This window comes from Pyxicephalus adspersus, chromosome 6 (assembly GCF_032062135.1).
Source record: "Pyxicephalus adspersus chromosome 6, UCB_Pads_2.0, whole genome shotgun sequence".
Classification (NCBI taxonomy): Eukaryota; Metazoa; Chordata; class Amphibia; order Anura; family Pyxicephalidae; genus Pyxicephalus; species Pyxicephalus adspersus.
This window is the reverse complement of record NC_092863.1, coordinates 40,213,770-40,232,450: the sequence shown is the minus strand read 5'-3', so window position 1 is coordinate 40,232,450 and position 18,681 is coordinate 40,213,770. Positions and strand designations below refer to the sequence as shown.

The 18,681-nt window shown below is 34.3% G+C and overlaps 1 protein-coding gene across 1 annotated transcript in view; it reads right to left on the bottom strand.

The window, feature by feature from the left end:
* The window catches only part of MYO18B (myosin XVIIIB), a 262,438-nt gene that overhangs the window by 115,230 nt on the left and 128,527 nt on the right, over nt 1-18,681 (bottom strand). Inside the window, exons 26-28 of the mRNA XM_072413906.1 lie at nt 7,942-8,061; nt 5,429-5,537; nt 4,920-5,044 (exon numbers count right to left, since the gene is read on the bottom strand). Coding sequence (XP_072270007.1) covers nt 4,920-5,044; nt 5,429-5,537; nt 7,942-8,061 — 354 coding nt within the window. The remainder of the gene's footprint in view (nt 1-4,919; nt 5,045-5,428; nt 5,538-7,941; nt 8,062-18,681) is intronic.

Sequence of the window (18,681 nt, the reverse complement as noted above, 5' to 3'; positions counted from 1 at the left end):
AGACCTTATTGCACCAACCTGCCAACAAAGTGACACTATGCAAACAATCACAGTAGCACTAAATAACAACAGACAGGTTCTGATTTTGCAGGTATTATATAATTATTAATAACTAGTATTTATTTAGCACCGACACATTACACAGTGCTTCACAAGGTCCATAGTATTGTCACTAACTGTCCCTCAAAGGGGCTCACAATCTAATGTTTCTACCATAGTCATTTGCCATTAACACAGTCTAAGGTCAATTTTAGGGAATGAAACTAACCTAACCACATGCATTTGCAATTTGGGAGGAAAGCAGAGTACCCAGGGGAAGCTCACCTGACCGAGATTCAAACCTGGGACTTAGCGCTAACCTCTGAGCTATCATGCCGAGCACATCTATCTTTCTTTTCAAACAGGGAACTTATCACTGCAAAGTCTTGACACTCCTCAATACATTTCTTTCAGTTCTCTTTTTCATAAAAAGCCTGGGTATACTCCCAAACATGCTGAGGCTATTCATGTATCATGCATCATCCAATCCCTAAGCAACAACCTCAGTCATTAAGGTAGATGAAATTCCTATACTCAGGACTGGGACCTTCCCTCCCTGTTTGCTGGCATACAACAGCAGAGGAAAGAAAGCGACCGTAAACACAGCTCTGGCTGGCTAACTATACCAAAATTTGTTCAGTTAAAAATTACATTTAGACTAGGGACAATTATTTCTGGCACTCTCTACACAATTATCAACATCCCACAGTATCCCATATCAGCTACAAATAGCTACACATACTATGGACAAGTGCTCCCTCAACGTCACAGCTCCATAATAATGGCCCCAGTATGATTACCAACCCAATAAAAATAATTTTTGGTAAGCGCATACTGTGTTAGGTTCTCAGCATAACGTGGTAAATAAGAGAAGCTGGGGATGGACCTTGGTGGAGTGAATCTCCCATTGGCTTTTTTAAATATCCATATTTGTATAGCATCATTGTTTTCTGCGGCATTTTACAGCAGACAATACATAAAACAGACATACCAATTGGCAAGGCTGGCATTTTTTTAAGAAATTATCAGTTGCAGTCTCCATGTTTCTACCCATAAATATTTCCTTGTTAATGTTCATGGAAAGTGTATAAATTCAAAGGATTCTGTGATTCATATGCTTGACTTATTTGGATATGTATAATGATGTCACATGGTCTATAAACAGAATAGTCAGCCTTTATATATTAGATTTCCTTTGCTGTTCATGTCCTTTGGCAATATTTTATTCTAATATGTCATAGGACTTTGTAGGTGGGATAGCTAAATTCCACTGGTGTCAAAGACATTCAACAACTCAGATGTCCTCTGTGGCTTCAAGGGGTTTCTTTAATGACCTTACAGAACATTTGCTGCCCACTGTGACCCTCTCAGCATCTTCTATTGTATCACAAGGGTAATTTATCTTTCACATTAAATCTTTAACAAGAAATATGAGGCATGCAAAACACCTACTGAGAGTTATGCATATGAATTAGTTTATTGGCATCATATTTTACCAGCTTCAGCAAATAAAATATTTTCTCATTTTATTTTTATAACTGAATTAAAAAAAGGGATTTCAAACAGATGTACAAGAATTCACATAAGAGAATACTAAGATATATTCACTTAAAAGGAAAGAATTAGATCTTCTGGGTTAGATAGTTGAACTGGGAGAACACATTTAAATCTGATTTGTCATTGAGAAATGTTATGGGTAAATGAATAAATAGGAAAGCAACAAATCAAATAATTCATAATTTTATTGTTAAATGACCCCGGTAGTAAGATATTTAAACTCCTAGTTAGAGTTCATCTAAACTTTTGGGGAAACTAAAAACAGTCAGTAAAATTAAAAAACTAAAAGTCAGAAAATCATTTTTAAAACCCATATCACACTTTGAACTCCAAGTTGCTGGTTCCATGATAAGAAAAACAAGGTCACAGCTCTTATTCATTAGCAAATCAACAGTGGAGTTTAGAAAGCAGTATAACACCAGTTGACAGGACTAGTCAAATAGGATTTCAGACAGCAGAACAATATCATTGATAATCTACGTTGGGTGCTAGAGTTTACCCAGCAAGACACTCAACAGATCGCATTAGGCAGGGATGTTGGGAACAAAGGAAAGAATGTACATGTGAGATCTACATCACAATGTAAAATAACTATTAAATATTTACAAGGTTTTGTAGCATTCTAGTGTCATGTAGTTGCAACCTGGATAGCATAGAATTTAAGGAAAACTTGATATGTTGAATTTAGCTTAGCTTTAGGAGATAGTCTTTTAGACTTTTTTGAACTGAAAATGCTTATGGTATATACACTATAAAAGCAGAACTCCAACCAAAAAGAATTAGCCAGTTAGTTGACAAAAAAACAAAACCAGCTTTTTCTGCAACATTTAATTTCTATTTACAAATTTCCCCTGCAGTACTCTTTCTTGTCTCTAGATTAAGTCAATCCAATGGTATTATTCAACCTATCTTCTCAAAACCCAATGCATCCTTGACCAGGAAAAGGAGAAGTAGCACAGCAATGAACTCTCTGTCATTCATTTTCCTCTTTTAATCAGCATAGTACTTGTGGAATGATTAGCATTTTTGCTACTTCTTCCTCTCACACTAAAGTTCTACTTTGAAAAACAGGGAGCAGGCAGGTGTGTATTTCAGAAAGGGACAATAAACTTACTTTCTGCAATAAAATACCTTTGCCTGCTTGATTGCAACGTTTTGATTTTAGAGTTTAGTTTCACTTTAATGAAACCAAGTCAAATTTGGGCTCTTACTCTGTTTGCATTATTAAATATATATTCAGTGATTTAATATGCTGTATAATATGTGTGTTTCCTATCTTCCTAGAATTCAGCTTTACTTAGCACAGACACCCACTATATTTTTATATTTTGCTTTAAATATCATGTTATATATGGTGACAGATGGGTGAAGCTTGCATCACATATTTATTCACAGATGACTGGGGCACCAAAAATTCTAAACACCTCCTTCACTATAAATGATCATAAAATATTTTACCATTACACACTTAGATCATGTACCTTGCTTATCTAAATCGGAAACAGCAGAGCAAAAGAAAAAAAGAAGAATGTTCTTGTCATTTCAAACTTTTGTTCAATGTTTTTAAATGTGTAGCAATAATTAGTGTGTTTGCCTTGTTCAGACACATCCTGTTACAGGGTGATAATGTCATGTGCTTTTGCATTGTCAACCTGTAATTCCACAGAAGATTCAAGAACCTCTGCAACAAAGGCAAACATGCAGACACCCTTTTCAGTGTATTGATGTGTGACCAACGCAGTTTAGTGATAGATCTATGTGTCCTAATTGCTGGTTTTATTGGCATACGTTTGTTGGTGTTGAAAAGGTTGACACCTATATAGTAATTTAGTAGTAATCATTCACATGTACCTAGGGAACATGGTCATTAAATGCATCCCTAAACATTATGCACATAGCAATTCATACATCAGGTTATATTATCATATTATATAAACTCAAATAGAAAAAAAATATATATTGTTTATTGAACTCTCAGTTCATCTAGTCTAAGAATAAACTAATAAAAAAGAGTCCACAAAGATGATATGATCCTTTAATAAATCCAAGTTATCTAATAGTTACTTCATACTTGCTCTCTTTTTTTTTTACATTTCAGCCATTTAAAAAATTACATGTTTTTCTTTTAAAAGATCATTGAATAGAACACCATATGAGATTATTTCATTATAGCTAGTGTGACCATAAGAGTTACTATTAAATGAATAAAGTAATTACCTACTGTTTGACAGCATGGAAGACAGAATTGGGGAACCTTCCTATGTGGTGTTCCAACTCTAGTAAAATAAATGTGGTCCTAGACAAGGATTTGCACAGAAAGGGAGACCAGGTTTAGGACAGTTAGAAGGTGGATGTATTATTATGTATTAGCAAAAGTGGGTTTAGCAAGCTGAGAAATAGGAATGGAATTTGTTTATTAAATTTCAAGTTCACTAAGATTAGGTATGATGTTCATAAACCTTTCCTAGTTCATTTGCTGTCCTCTGGAGCACTTGTGATATAGAGGAGCTCGTTATATATAAACAGCAGGTTGTCTCCTAGGTGAGAGAAGGGCCTATATATGCCACACATTTAAAATCTACATTAAGTTTGCTCAATAGAGTAGGGAAGGGCATGAAGCCTTGTCTGATTTTTACTGCTATTCAGGGTAGATCTACTCTCACTTTCTGTTCTGCTGACAATGGTTTTACCAGACAGTGGGGGAAAATCTACAAAAGGGACACATCGGGACAAAAAACAGAGAGGGGTTCTAGCCTTCCTATACACCATTGAAGAAGGGGTTGGTTAGACATTCACATGTTTTGAGGAGTATTAGGCATCATTTGATGGAGAACAATAAAATAAATCTAGGGGAATGAAGGTTTTATTTGAAGATCATTCTTGCAAGATTCAGCCCTAAATCAGCCTTAAGGTATCCCTAAAGGAAGGCATTTATTAGGAAGAAAAAAGTTACCATGTATCTCTGAATATCATAATAAAAAAAACTGTATTTAATCTGAAATATGAACTTTCCACTAATCTGAAATACAGACACCAACAATGACCACATATGCCAGCAAATTTCTTGGCAAGCACTTAAGCCTTAAAAACCCAGAGTGCTGTAATATATAGATAATGATTTCAGAAAGTTGTTGTTTGGCCTTTTCTCTTTAAAATCTCCCATACCTACCTATTGACCAGAAGATGTAATAGGATGCCTTACATATCAATATGAAGGTGTTCTAAATTAGATCTACACGTATGAGGTCTACATGTGTGTAATTTTTCTTAGAATGCAGGTTTAGACTTTATACAATAGTGACAGGTTTACTTTGTTTCAGTACCTTCTGTTCCAGTTCCTTTCTGCACGTCTTCTCATAATCCAGCCTTTCTTCAAATTGTGTGAGCCTTTTCCTCAAAAAATTAATTTCTGTCTGGGCACAGTCAAATCGAATTTGCCATTCATCTGCTACATAAATACAAAAATAAAAGAGTTGTTTTTTTGCAGAGTTAAAAAATTGTTTTATATAACTTTAATTTAAAATAAACCATATCAAGATATTGTTTCCAAATGTACACAACTAATTTTCAACATCAGCCTACTAGCTCAATTCATGAGTTTGTGTTAGATCACTAATCTAAATCATTGATTGCAAAAATTGCCAGTTTTGTTTTCAAACCCCAGCTCATAGAAGATGTTAAAAGACAAAATGTTTATATTAGAGTATATGCAATATTTTCCCTAATACATATTAATTCACTTGCATTACAGCATTTATTCTCTAAAGACTTAATCAAGATATCTGTCCTTTTACAATATGCAATACCACACACAATGATCTGTTGTCCTCACCTCCTCCAGGACTGCCTGTGTTAAGTTCCCGAAGTTGGATTTGTTGTTGAGCTTCATCTAGCTGCTTTGACACAGACTCCAAGTTTTTCTGCATTTGTTCGTATTTAACCTTTACAAAAAAGGGGTCATTAGAAAAGACAAGGTGCATTTAAATGAACAAAAGAGAACAGTCAAGAAATTATACATTTCAAGTCAATAGATTGATTAATACATAGACTGCAAAACCTAATTTTGTAAAAGGCTTTATTGAAGAGCAATCTGCCAAAAAATATGGGAAAAGAACAGCCCTAATTACTTAGAGTGCTTATTTTCACGTCTTTTCTTCATTGTCTGTAAAGGTAAAATCTCAAAAAAGTTATTTAGCATAAATAGCACCAGATGAAAATTATTTTGGGATTAGTTGACTAGTAGGTGATTACAGCATATACTAACAAATGTAATCCTTATAATTTCACACATATTAAGCACCAGAAGTAATACATTGCTGTTGCATAGATAGTTTACTATTATCATATATTTACTATTAATATTTAAAACCAATTTATAATGTGAAAAGTTCTTGTCTTTTCATTCTTTACAAACTGAGGAACATTTACACAAAAGGGCCAAGGGCTGTTTAGAAATCATTGACAATTGTATGAATGGCACCAATCAAACAATCCTGAAATAATATTGAATTTTGCTGTTAGAGCAGCATAGCAGAATCCAGTTTTTGAAATATGTAAACAATATAAAAAGGCATATATGTCTGGGTTTAGTTCAAAAAAGGTTCATAAAAGTTAAAATTAGGAGAATGTTAAAGTTACTTGAAGAACCAGAATTGCAAATTGAACCCCTTCAGATTACCATGAACTACGAAAGATAAATCCTACACTTAATTAACTGAATACCCTGAGAACATTTAAATTAAAAGAACATTTGCCAAAATTCAAAAACCATTTACCTAACCCAAATGTTTGCCCAACTTCAAATAGCTATTGTCTAAAGAATGTGCTATTAACGTAATAACTGACACCCTTTTGCAAAAAAAAAAAAAAAACTATCTTTGTAAAGGTATTATTAAAGCTTTTTATGCAAAATTTTGCAAAACATTGGTCAATAGGTTAATAATATACTCCTTGGAGTTGACCTGAATGAAAAAAGTAAACATTTGCTATAATATAAGGAATATCCAAAAAATGCCTATTGTACTTTTCAGGTAATTGGATAGATTTACCTCCTGAAAAATATCAATGTGGTCTGTGTCTACATCCTTATAGCTGTATATCTAGGCACATGGGAGTTCATTCAGTAAGACAATCTCTGCTTTCCTTGCTTGCTCACAATCTTTTAAAGTAGAACTAAACCCAAGCCAAAACACCTACTGTCTACTTTCTAGCACTGAGCGTCGTCATCTTTCTTCTGTTCTTCCTTCTCTGGTTGATCTTTGGTTATCATTTTTGGTCTAAAAGATATGCCAATAAGACGCAACCAAACATTATCCTGACGCAAGGGATGTCAGAAATGCTAGGTTTTCCTGGCAACTAAGGCTGACCCAGTGCATGCACAGAAACCCAGAGCGATCAGGCATGTAATACACATTTCTCCATATCTATTCATTCTAATATAACAACTTGCCTGATCATGCAAACTTAAAAGTGGAACTTTAGCTCTTCTTTAATGGGCTGCCAACTAATTCCACATTTTAAAACCTTTACATTGAAAGGTAACTTGTGCTGAGAAAAAAATATAGGCTGCCAGTAATTCTTGCTGACATGCTAATCCATAAATTTAATACAGCATACAGTCCAAGGTTCTGACTTCTCTGACACTACTTACAACATGTTCATTTTGGATCAGAGCCTTTTTCAGAAGGGCATCAGTAATGAGAGCTTTTTTTGTTACTCTCAGTACAGGTTTCCTTAAAAAATAGTTTGCTGGGATTCCCTATTTTAACTATGACGTGGCATGTGTACAGTAAATGGGCTCTTGATTCTTGATAACAAAACTTATCTCCATGCCCTCCTTTCCTAAATAAACACAGGTTGTCAGGAACTGTACCTTGAATGCAAAGGCACCAGTATGTTTCTGGTCTGTGAGCTTTCTTTGTTCTGTGACTGCTATTTTTTATTTATTCTACAGCAGGTATAGGTTTCTTTAAAAAATTGTTTGCTGAGATTCCCAATTTTAACTATGATGTGGCATGTGTACAGTAAATGGGCTCTTGATTCTTGATAACAAAACTTATCTCTATGCCATCCTAAATAAATACAGGTTGTCAGGAACTGTACCTTGAGTGCAAAGGCTCCAATATGTTTCTGGTCTGTGTGATTTCTTTGTTCTGTGCCTGCTATTTTTTATTTAATCTACAGCAGGTAGAGTAGATCAGACGTATAGATTAAACCATAAAACTGGACATCAACAAGCAGAAATACCATGAACTTCCAATAATTGATTACAATGTATTTTAATCATCAGTACAAAAAATCTAGAACTCTTTGCATAATTGGAGGTATATTTGACAAAGTGCTTACCTGCATTTCTGTAATCTCTCGTGTTACTCTCAACCTTTCTGATTTTTCCCCTTCTAAAACTTGACAAGCTACTTCACCTTTGAATCGTTCATCAGACAGTTCAGTCATTAAATCGGTGATCTGTAAAACACCAATTTTTCTCAGTGACGTTTTGTTTAATCTTTCATAAAATCAGTGTACAGAGTCTGATTATGCAATCAGATCTGACAAAAGTTGTATTTTTTATGGCAAGAACAAATTAATTTACTCAATTAGCATATTTCAATAATTAATGCAAGAAGAAAATGATGTTGTTACACTGCTAAGGTCAAAACACATAACAAAATACAATAACCTTGAGATCCTGTATGCTAATTAGCTTAGACTAATCAAACGAACATTAGAGGTAAAGGCAAATGCCAGATTGTATCCAAGGTGCATTTAGTAAATCCTTATTTTTGTTCCAGAGGGGAGCAAGGGAGTGTGAAGATCCTAAAGAAGGCATTGTAAAATCTAGACTGTTACCCAAAACTACTGTTTTTTTTTTTTTTTTCCTGTACAGCAAAGGGAATATAATAACTTTTTCAGCAGATTTATACAGGTAAACATTAGTGGCTCTATCTGACATTCCCTCAAATATTCCCTCATAGGAATCTTCTGGTCCATGTGTTTTAATAGCAGTAACTTTTCTAAATAAAACAGTAGATCTTCATTCGAACAGTGCCTATAGATGGAGGTAAAATTGTTCTATAAATAAACTTTTTATAATCTTAAGTAATGAAAATGTAAGGTTTTCATGCAAATCAAGGTAGACACTTATATTTGCTGCCGATTTAAATCCATGACATTAGAATCAGGTGTTTTAGATAAGGTTTATAAAAGTTTGTCCTTAGATAGTATGCTAGTGATGCCTCTCTTATTTAAATATCAGGTCTGGTATTCTCTTCACTATTGATGTGATGCCAAGAAAAAAAACTCTCTAGGTCCTGTCTAAGATAATTGAGGATTCATGAGTCTACCATGAGCTTTAAAAACATCACTAAATTAATATGTAATCATTCCACCGAATGAGGAAAATAACCTAGAAGTGGTGTAGACTTCAAATGATTTTTTACTACTAGAAAGCCCAGCACAGTGAACCCAGATTTAAAAAAAAATATATAATGCATGTAACTCTTGCAACATTTGTGCATGCAACTACACATAAAAATTAATTGCACTAAATAAAACTGCATGGAACATATGCCAGGAAACAAAATACCTGCCTTTATGAAAAGTACACTAGAGTAAGACTACCCTTTGCCATGGAACATATGAGCATGTGCAGTGGACCAATAAATCAAATATAGATTTGTATTTCCACTCTAACAGTGGACATAATTGGCACAAACAAAAGCTAGTATTTCAGGAAAAGAATTCCATACTAAGGTGTAAAGGATATGGTATAGTTACAAGGTGCTTTGCTGCTCCCCAGTTTGGACAGTTTGCAGCCAGTGGGCCTGAAGTAATAAAGTTCTCCATGGCTGGGGAAGATACAGTTTCATCAGTGAACCTGGGTGGTCAGCAATCCTGGAATGGATCTGATCCAGGATTAAAAACATCTGTTAACAAAATTAAGCAAATTACTTTTAAGAAATTCATTCAAGGTTTTCTTGAAGTTACAGTGGAAATGGATCTTGAAACACGACAGTGATCCAAAGCACACTAGCAAAAAAAGAAGGAATGTAGAGTTATAAACTGGCCTAGACAAAAACCTTTATATCTAATGATATGAATGAATGATTGTAAAGGCAAACTTCCCTTATTTGTAGGCATGGTTGGTCTATTTTTTGTCAAACTTATCCATTGGGTTTACATACTTTATATGTACGTTATACTGCATACATATACATGCTAAATATTGTATTATTTGTATACTGGTAATGTATTTTAATTCTGTATTTTTGTGTTGTTTAATTTGCCATTCTTTTGGCTTGCTATGTTTTCATTACATTTTTGGCATTAGGAATTGTTAAGAATTAGGAATTATAGGTGAAGTATATTGACATTCACTCTGACTTATTAGTGGTAGGGGTCACAGTTGTTGTATATTTGTATATCTGTCTGGAAATGTTAGAAAGGACAGGTTGCTTTGAGCTAAACAACCTCAAAAATGAGCAAAATCAAACATGTCTGAAAATTTACAGGTTAACTTTTTCATATTTTTTATTTTATTTTTATATTTATAATATTTTTCCTCTTCTGTCCATCTCTGGACATTTGTGGCTAAGTTCAGCAAGGGAAATGCAAGAAGAAAGGGGAAAGGTGATCTGGGAATTTTAAAATGCGCCAAAAGGTTATTTTTTGATAAGGGTCAATAGTGGCAAAATACTCATAATGTTAAATTGTATAAAAATACAAATAAAATAAAGACTTTGCATCAATACTGTGTTAGTATCCTTTGATCTATACCTTTGCGTATCACATGTTTAGGGTTTTACCTGTCAAATGTTTATACCAGCTGGAAATGGTACAAGCAATTTAGACTGAATTATGGGGTAAAGGCTCTGTTCTTTTCTACAGTAACCTATATATAACTATAAAAGGTATTACAGCTGTAAAACTGTTTCACTACCAGCTGTACCAAGCAACATATAAACTGGAGGCATCAAAAACGACTTGATATATCTGCACCTTTTTGTCAATGAAATTACCAGGTGTCCAATGACAGCACAAATATAATCAGATTAGAGCATCTTTGTGTGCCTGTATCTAAGAGACATTCTTTTATATATACCTGTAATGCAAGAAATGGCAACAATTCACTGACAATCCACAAGTTATCACTGATGCCCTTCTTGATATTATATAGAGCTTGTTGTGCCTGTTATCAGTTTCGATTGCAGCAAAGGGAAATGTTTTGCTTGCAATAACATTTTAAATGGTATTTGGCACTGTCTTTGTTTATTACATAAAAGACTGTTTAACAATTCCTCCATTAATAACCCAATTATACTGCAATGTGCCAAGGCATGCAAAAAAAGGGAAATAGCATAGCTTCAATGAGAGTGCTAAAAACATAGCTTGTCTCTAATGGAAAGTGGGGATTTGTTCAAATGGGAATAACAGAGTTCTTTAGTTAAATGTGGTAATTAATAATCTCTTTCTGACACCTAGGGCTACCGGCACTGAAAATTATGCAAATTTTGTTATTAAGAGCACACTGTAAAATGATTTTCTAAAGTGCTAGTTAAATGTGGCACATCTCATCACACAAGTAATGTGCCTGGTAATTTGTATTTACATCTTCTCCAGATCTTACAATAAACACATATTGTACATTATTGTATTATCAAGGCTCATACTCCAAAGGTAATTTATAGAAGATGTTTATTTGAAAGTAATGCTGAATGTATTTTAATATTATCACTTTTTTCTTCACATTTCCATTTACTTAAGCTTCTTATCGATTAAGGTTAGGATAGGTATATATCCTGTTTTTTGCATATATCCTGCATTTTCCTAAAACCTAACTGAACCTTCAATTCCAACTAGTGAAATACTTTCAATATGCAAAGACTTATGATTCATTTTGCTTAGCAAGTAGCCAGCAGCCTGAACAGGAAAGCGTGGCCCCAGGTTGCTTCAAACTTGATTTTCATCACATTGACATTAACCATTTGCTATTTGTTAGCAATTGTTTTTAATCCTGGAGCAGATCCATTCCAGGTTTGCTTGATCACCCACCTTCACTGATGAAAGTGTATTCTTTCCAGCCTTGGAGGGCTTTATTAAATCAGGTCCATTGAACACATCTTTACACATCTGAACACACCAGCTTTCTGAATAATAGCCTATAAAAAACAAAAGCTTCAAACAATCTGAAAGATGGACCAAACCATTCCTACCTTCTTTCGGTTTAACTGCGGGGTGGGGTATAGAACTTCCAATGGTCTACAACCATCTTTAATTTTGAATCCTATATCTGTGCTCATATTAGTAACAAGGTCTGTGGTGGTATCATGATCATTCTAATATCTCTATGGAGAAATAATCTCCACTGTTTTGCACAAGCTTTAAGCATGTGTTTTTGAAGCATCTAAAACACACTGCAAAGATTTCCATTGAATGCAATTGGAAAGTCTCTGTGGATGTATAATATTTGCTTTGCTTCAATTTCAGCACAGCATGCAGCTTTGCCCCGTGTCAAAATCGTGTTGGCCTGTGTTGCCCTATGTTTTTCAGAAAATGAAGCAAAGCAAAGTGAACCATGCAACCTTTTTTCTCATTATGTAGCCAGTGGAAACTAATACTAATTCCAGAATCACCCTTGTGTCAAAGCTGTGTTCTGATTTTAATGGTTTACAAGAGGATATCATAAGCTGACCTGTGTTGATATTCAGGATAAAATGGTGGTGTGTAAATGGAGAAGAAATAATATTGGATAAAAACATTCTTTGATTTACTGATAATTGAAATCAACAGGAATGTATTTGTATACTATGTGCCTTTTAAGGGGACTTGAAACTCTTTACCAATTTAAAATATATAATGATAATTATTTGGAATTACATTGGTAAAAGCAAACCACTTATGCTAACAAGTTATTTAAGAAATATTATGAGCAATTTTTCATACTCTCTGGAAAGCGTCAGTAGGTTTTTACATGCACTGGGGAACAGGCAATTTTTATTCACATCTTTGAACTGTAGCTCTGTCTGTGAAGGAATACATTATCATAAAATTACATTTTGGCCAGATTCCATATTATTTTGAAGGCCATTTCTTCTCTTAGTATTTTTGTGTTAAAATTCGGATTCCAACACAGGGCATGGTAACCTTTACAAATTTCCTCCACCTCAAAGCTTAATACACCCATGTTTGTTGTATGTGAATATTCAAGATCCAAGAAATGGAAAATTTGTCAACCTATAACATCCAGTCAGAAGGGGGAGAGCAAACAGATCATTTCTGTGGACCCGTTACCTGTTCATGGATGCACCATTTACAAAAAGGCCATCTGCAAATGGAGAGTGGACCATCCTAATCCAGTGTCTTCTGATCTGGAATTGTGTAGAATTCAAAAGGAATCCTACTTTTAGTTGGTTGCAGAGGAGAACTTATTTTGAGGGAGGATTTATTGCCCCTGGGAAGTTATATATTGAAAAAATCATATATGATATTACTGCTGCCATACTATAAAATTATGTTCAGTTCTCTTCATTGCAATAAAATCAGAATCAATATAGAATATCATACTCTTTTCTCTTAGGCTTGAATGTTAGGAGATGGAAGCCCAAAGTGTGTTTTGCTATTACATTTATAAATTGGGAAGGTTGCCTTTTTTGTGACTGGTTGACCTCTGCCACACACATGAAGGAAATACGAGATTCATAATGATACTCAGATTACGATTTCTGATCCAAGTTTGGAAAAGACGAAAACTAGGTTGGACTCCAGCTTTGTTTTTTTTCAATGCACCAATAATGTGATGGCATGCCCCAAATCATCTACAGTATAAACCGTAAACAACCACAGGTATTTAAACTACAGTAGCTCATTTTCACTAAAATCCATTTTCATTAGAGTTGAAAAATTTTGTGGCACTATTTTAAACAGTGGTAGCTGATTATTAGAAAGAAGATGAACTCATTTTTCGTTATGTGGCTATAGGTTAAACTGCATGCGTTGGGTATGGTTAAAGGCCCTGATGGTTTATTTGTTGCTGACTGTCCGCTAATATAGATTTCTCTTAACTTTGTATCCTGGAGATGCAACAGGAAATATAAAGAAATCTCTACAAAATGAGTGGAATTCCCCTCTTACAATAACTGTAGTATAAATCCCACCACTTTTTGTTGTGACACTGGTTTTCATTGGACTATGATGAACAGCACAAGTAGAAAGAGTGAATCTGTGGAAACAGCAATAAAAACTTGACAGAACATCTAATACGTGCCTACTATATGGCCATATGTTCATTTTAAACTTATGGACATGTAGGAAATTATTTCAAAGGCAGATCTTAAATTCCTCTAAGACTTCAATTATAGATTCTGCAGTGCCAATTGTTTTATATTTTCTCTTTCAATTATTTCTTGTAAATACTTTAAAACTATAGATTTTGTGAGATGTTGTTTATCAGCAAAGCCCATATCGGCAAAAGAGATCTTTACAAAATATAAAACCAGCTTCAAGCAGTCCTGGCATGACGTAATTTGTGTTTTTTCCTTCCAATAGTTGCTACTGGGAGCAGAGGTCCTCAAATCATTCACAGAGTTTCCATGCTAAAATACTGCCATGAGGAAAGTGTGATGGAGCATGTATGATTAGGTTATACACTTGAAAAGAGAAACCAAACTTTGAAAGATGATAACTTACAAAAAAGTAAGGACTGGAAAGCAGAAGGACAAAACAAGGGAGGGGATTTAAAGTAGGCATATAATTTATGGTTGCTAGTCGATCATAGTTTTGAGAGGGCAAATTATAATTATGTTTCATTTACTAGTATTTCTAAAGGGGTCTGCTTTGAGCAATAGGACACAGGTCATTCATTGCTGGCCATTATTTAAATTCTTTTAGATCTACTTTGCAAGATTCCAAAAAATACTGTTTAACTATTTATTTGTCAGGTATCCATGAATATGTATGAAGATGATAGTATACATATATACAAACCATAATATGGTATTTATAACAAAAAAAAGACAATATATACCTATACATGGGAGCATTGCTAGACATATGGAGGTGCAGAGTTTGCAGCTGCATAAGAACCCCATGACCTTCTTAGCCTACACAGCTTCCACCCCCTTCTCTGTAGATATCAGACTTGTGAGAGAATCTCTCACATAGCCACACTAACAGAGGTATAATGTAATGCTTTTCTGCTGCTCCATGACACTCAAGCACAGCAACAAAGAATATATCTGGACAGGTAGGGTAAATTGACTATTCTGCTAGATCATTTTACCCATTAGGATTTCCTACTTCTATGGGTGGGGGCAGTTGGGCAGGGGGGGGGGGGTATGGGCAGTGCTTAAAGGATGGTGGGGCATTAGAATGAGGGTAGGTAGGGACAACTGTTCAGGTGAGCAAGATGTAGGGGCAGGGCATTGGTGTGTACAGCAGAGCAGAGGGGGCCCCTAAGTCATTTCTGCACAGGGGCCCACTGTTGGCCACGTCCACGATTGGCCACATTTGCTGGGAGTGAGGGTTCGGTAATCCAGAAAGGGAGAATTTTGGCATGACAAAAATACTCTAATGCAGCAAAGTTGTAGTCTAAAACTGGAAGATAGAATTTCACTGGAATTCTAAAGGATCAACAAGCACTTTTTCTATACATGCAACATTAAAAAAAATTATGACTTAGGTAATACAAATGTTCACCATTGGGTGTTCACCTCCTGTGTTATTTTCTATACCTTCTTTAACCCTCCTTGTTTTTTATACAGGCGACCCCACTTTATTTTCAGTATTGTTATTTCCAGTAATGCTATGTTATTATAAAATGCCACTTTTTATACCATGGGATTTTGCAATTGCAGGCCGTGCGGCCCTATGTTTCTGTATGTGCCATTTTATGTATGTGTTTTGTTATGTTATTACTACTCAATAAAAAAAGGATTGCAACAAAATAAAATAATGACATGTGCGTCTATTTCAGAGACATACTTCAAAGGCCAACATTAATTGGTTTTGTTAATATGACCAATAATGAATAAATAATTAAATGCAAAACCTTTATATTCAAGAAGGTTTTCTAACACACATTAAAACAGCTGGAGACTATAAAGCAAAGTGGGATCTTCAGCTTATTTAGGCCTTACAAAATTGTAACTGTAAAAAATGTAGAAAACTGTACATTTATTTATTCATGTTCCTGCCTAAGCTGCCCAGTGCAGCAAAAAATGTATTCCTTGATAGGACAGAGCAGATGGCTTTAACCCATGCATGTGTAAACTGATGGTTGCCAAAGTCTAAACCAGCAATTACTCTAAATGAAGAATCTAGGCATGCAAACAGAATGAAACATGTATTTGCTCCAATCTCATAAGGCTCAATTTTGCATAAATATATATTCCAAATATACCTTATAGTAGTGCCAGCAACATTGCTATGTTTATTTTTCCAGTAACCTGGATCTCATAAGTCTCTGGAGTGTTCATTTATAGCACAGATGGGAAAGTAAAGAGCAGCTAGGAGCTCAATGACCCCTGATGAGCAAACTGATACCTTCAAGGAATGTATTGTCATTGAGCAGGTGTTGTACACTTAAGAGAGAAATGCTGTTATTTTATGTAAAATCATCCCTACAGAGGTGATTAAATTTTCACTCTCGTTTCATCCATTGTACTTAAAATATGTTTTTTTTTTTGTGCTATCCTTGTTAACACTTTATTTCCAAGTTACATTAATCACTGAGGATTATACTTCATATTATGATTTTTTAATAAGAAACACCTACCCCAAAATAAAACTAGTATGGGGCCCTGAGATGAGATAACGTTAGCACCTGACATTTGAATGAAGATAGATTCCCGCTAAGACAATATTTATTAAAAGGGGACAGCAATGAGTTTTCAACTTACACCAACTAAAATCCTTGGAATATACGGACTTCAAAATCAAGTCTATTATAAAACTGTTATTTTTCTTGCAGAACATAAGAAATAGAAGGAAGAACACACACATGGGAATATCCTACAACAGTCAGAGAACAGCATCAAGCTAGAGTTTTAATGTGCTGAAAGTTAAGTGGAAGTGTTTACTCTTGTTTGAACACTGTAATGAAATGGTCACTTTAATTCTTTATATCTGTATCATTTATTACATTTCTAAAGGGGTATTTGTATTCCTACTACAAACCTGTTATTAGAAAGATATTGCTATTGCTATCCAAATTCTGTGCCAGTTTTTTTGGATCTTATGCTGAACTTTTGGCTTTTTCTGGGTTTTCTGGATTTCTAAACTACTGACCTGGAATACTATGCAGATCAGAAAATGTCAGAAATCCTTATCTGTATACAACTTTCAGGGCATTAGATCAAAGTACTTATGAAGAAGGATAAAGACAGCCAAGCAAATACCACTTTCAGAAAAAGACATCAGCAAGGTAGGTTTTCTTTAAAGAACCCCATGGGTTGGTATAGCAATGCTGAAAGGGAACTAATAATTGTCAGGTATATACAGCAAGGTAACAAATACCAGAAAGTGTTACACCTATGAATACCTTAGCATACATTCAGATAAAATGAATATATATATATATATATATATATATATATATATATATATATATACACACATATACATATTTGTGTTATCTGCATGTATGATAAGTAGTACATACTGTAAGTGCAACATTTTTTACTCAAGGTATTTATTACCTTGCTTATTTTGATCACGCAAACACATCCTATAGGTATACTATAGAGAAATAGATCCTAATTTACTGATCTGAAAAGCTGACCCTTCATTTTAGAGTTAAAACGAGATGATATATGAAGTATCTAAGAGGTTAATAGAAATATTGAAAGCCCAGTACAGTCTCCACTGTTACCATAGTTGCAAAAGACAAATGATAGTGGAAAACAATGCAACCTATAAAATACACCGATGTCTGCAACATAAGAAATAAAGAACTCTTTTATATATATATATATATATATATATATATATATATATATTTGTTTTTTTTTATGAACTTGATATGTATGAAACTTCTGTAATGTTATTAAAAAAACTTATCACATGTTTTAGTAATTATCTGTTTGTATTTAGATTAGTATTTATCTGTTTGTATTTAGATCTGTTTGTATTATGTTAGATTTTTTTTATATAATACAGTTTTACTTTCTAGAGTTTGCAGAATATATTATTAATACAAAAATTGTAGTTCTCTAGATCCTTGCAATATCTTGTTGTCTATTGTGGTGACAGTTTAGTTTCCTAGATCTACAGTGAAGTATTTGGGAGTCTGAAGGTAAGGCAAATGATGCTGCTTATGTAAACTCTTAAATATATGTAGTTATGTTGAGTGGGTCCTACAGCTGGGTATACCTGGATGTTAAAAGCTGACCAAAATGATCAAGAGATCAGATCTTTGGTACATATATTTCATAGACATATGTGTAAAGATCCCTGTAAATTAATGTATCTATTTCCCAATCTTGGCTCATGTAAGCTAACAAAAAGGATAGTTGCCAAAGATAATCGATCATGATAATCTCAGGCAAGAATCTAGCATGTGTAAAGCTGTCCCCTAACGTCTAATAACACCAATGAATGAACATCCAAGTGGGAAGCACTTACTTTACTATGGGGGAGAATGCATTAGGGTGCCCTTCGCTTGTCCACCCCCCTACCCACAAGCCTATTGGTTTTTCGCCCAGCAACAGAAATCTAGCATGTGTACATTTCTACTTTGGTGTAATATGTGTGCCTATTTCAAACCTTCACCATTCATTTTGGCTGATTGACCAAAGGAATATAGAGAATTTTTCACATTCATGATAGTAAAAAACAGAAGTTTTAGCCTGCACATGGTTGAAGGATAGAAGTCAGCACCCCATTCTCCTTAATCAATACGCTAAGCTGTATACTGCATGTTTTAATAAATCAGTTTTGTTTTTTCATGCTCTTTGACATTTCAGTATATTTAAATCTGAGTTAAGTTAAGCAAAGGCTAGGCTCTTTAAATAAGAGGATATCTGCTCTGTATAATACATTTTGTCTCAGTATCCTAGCCCTAAAAATTTTAAAGAGGCCCTTTCACTAGCT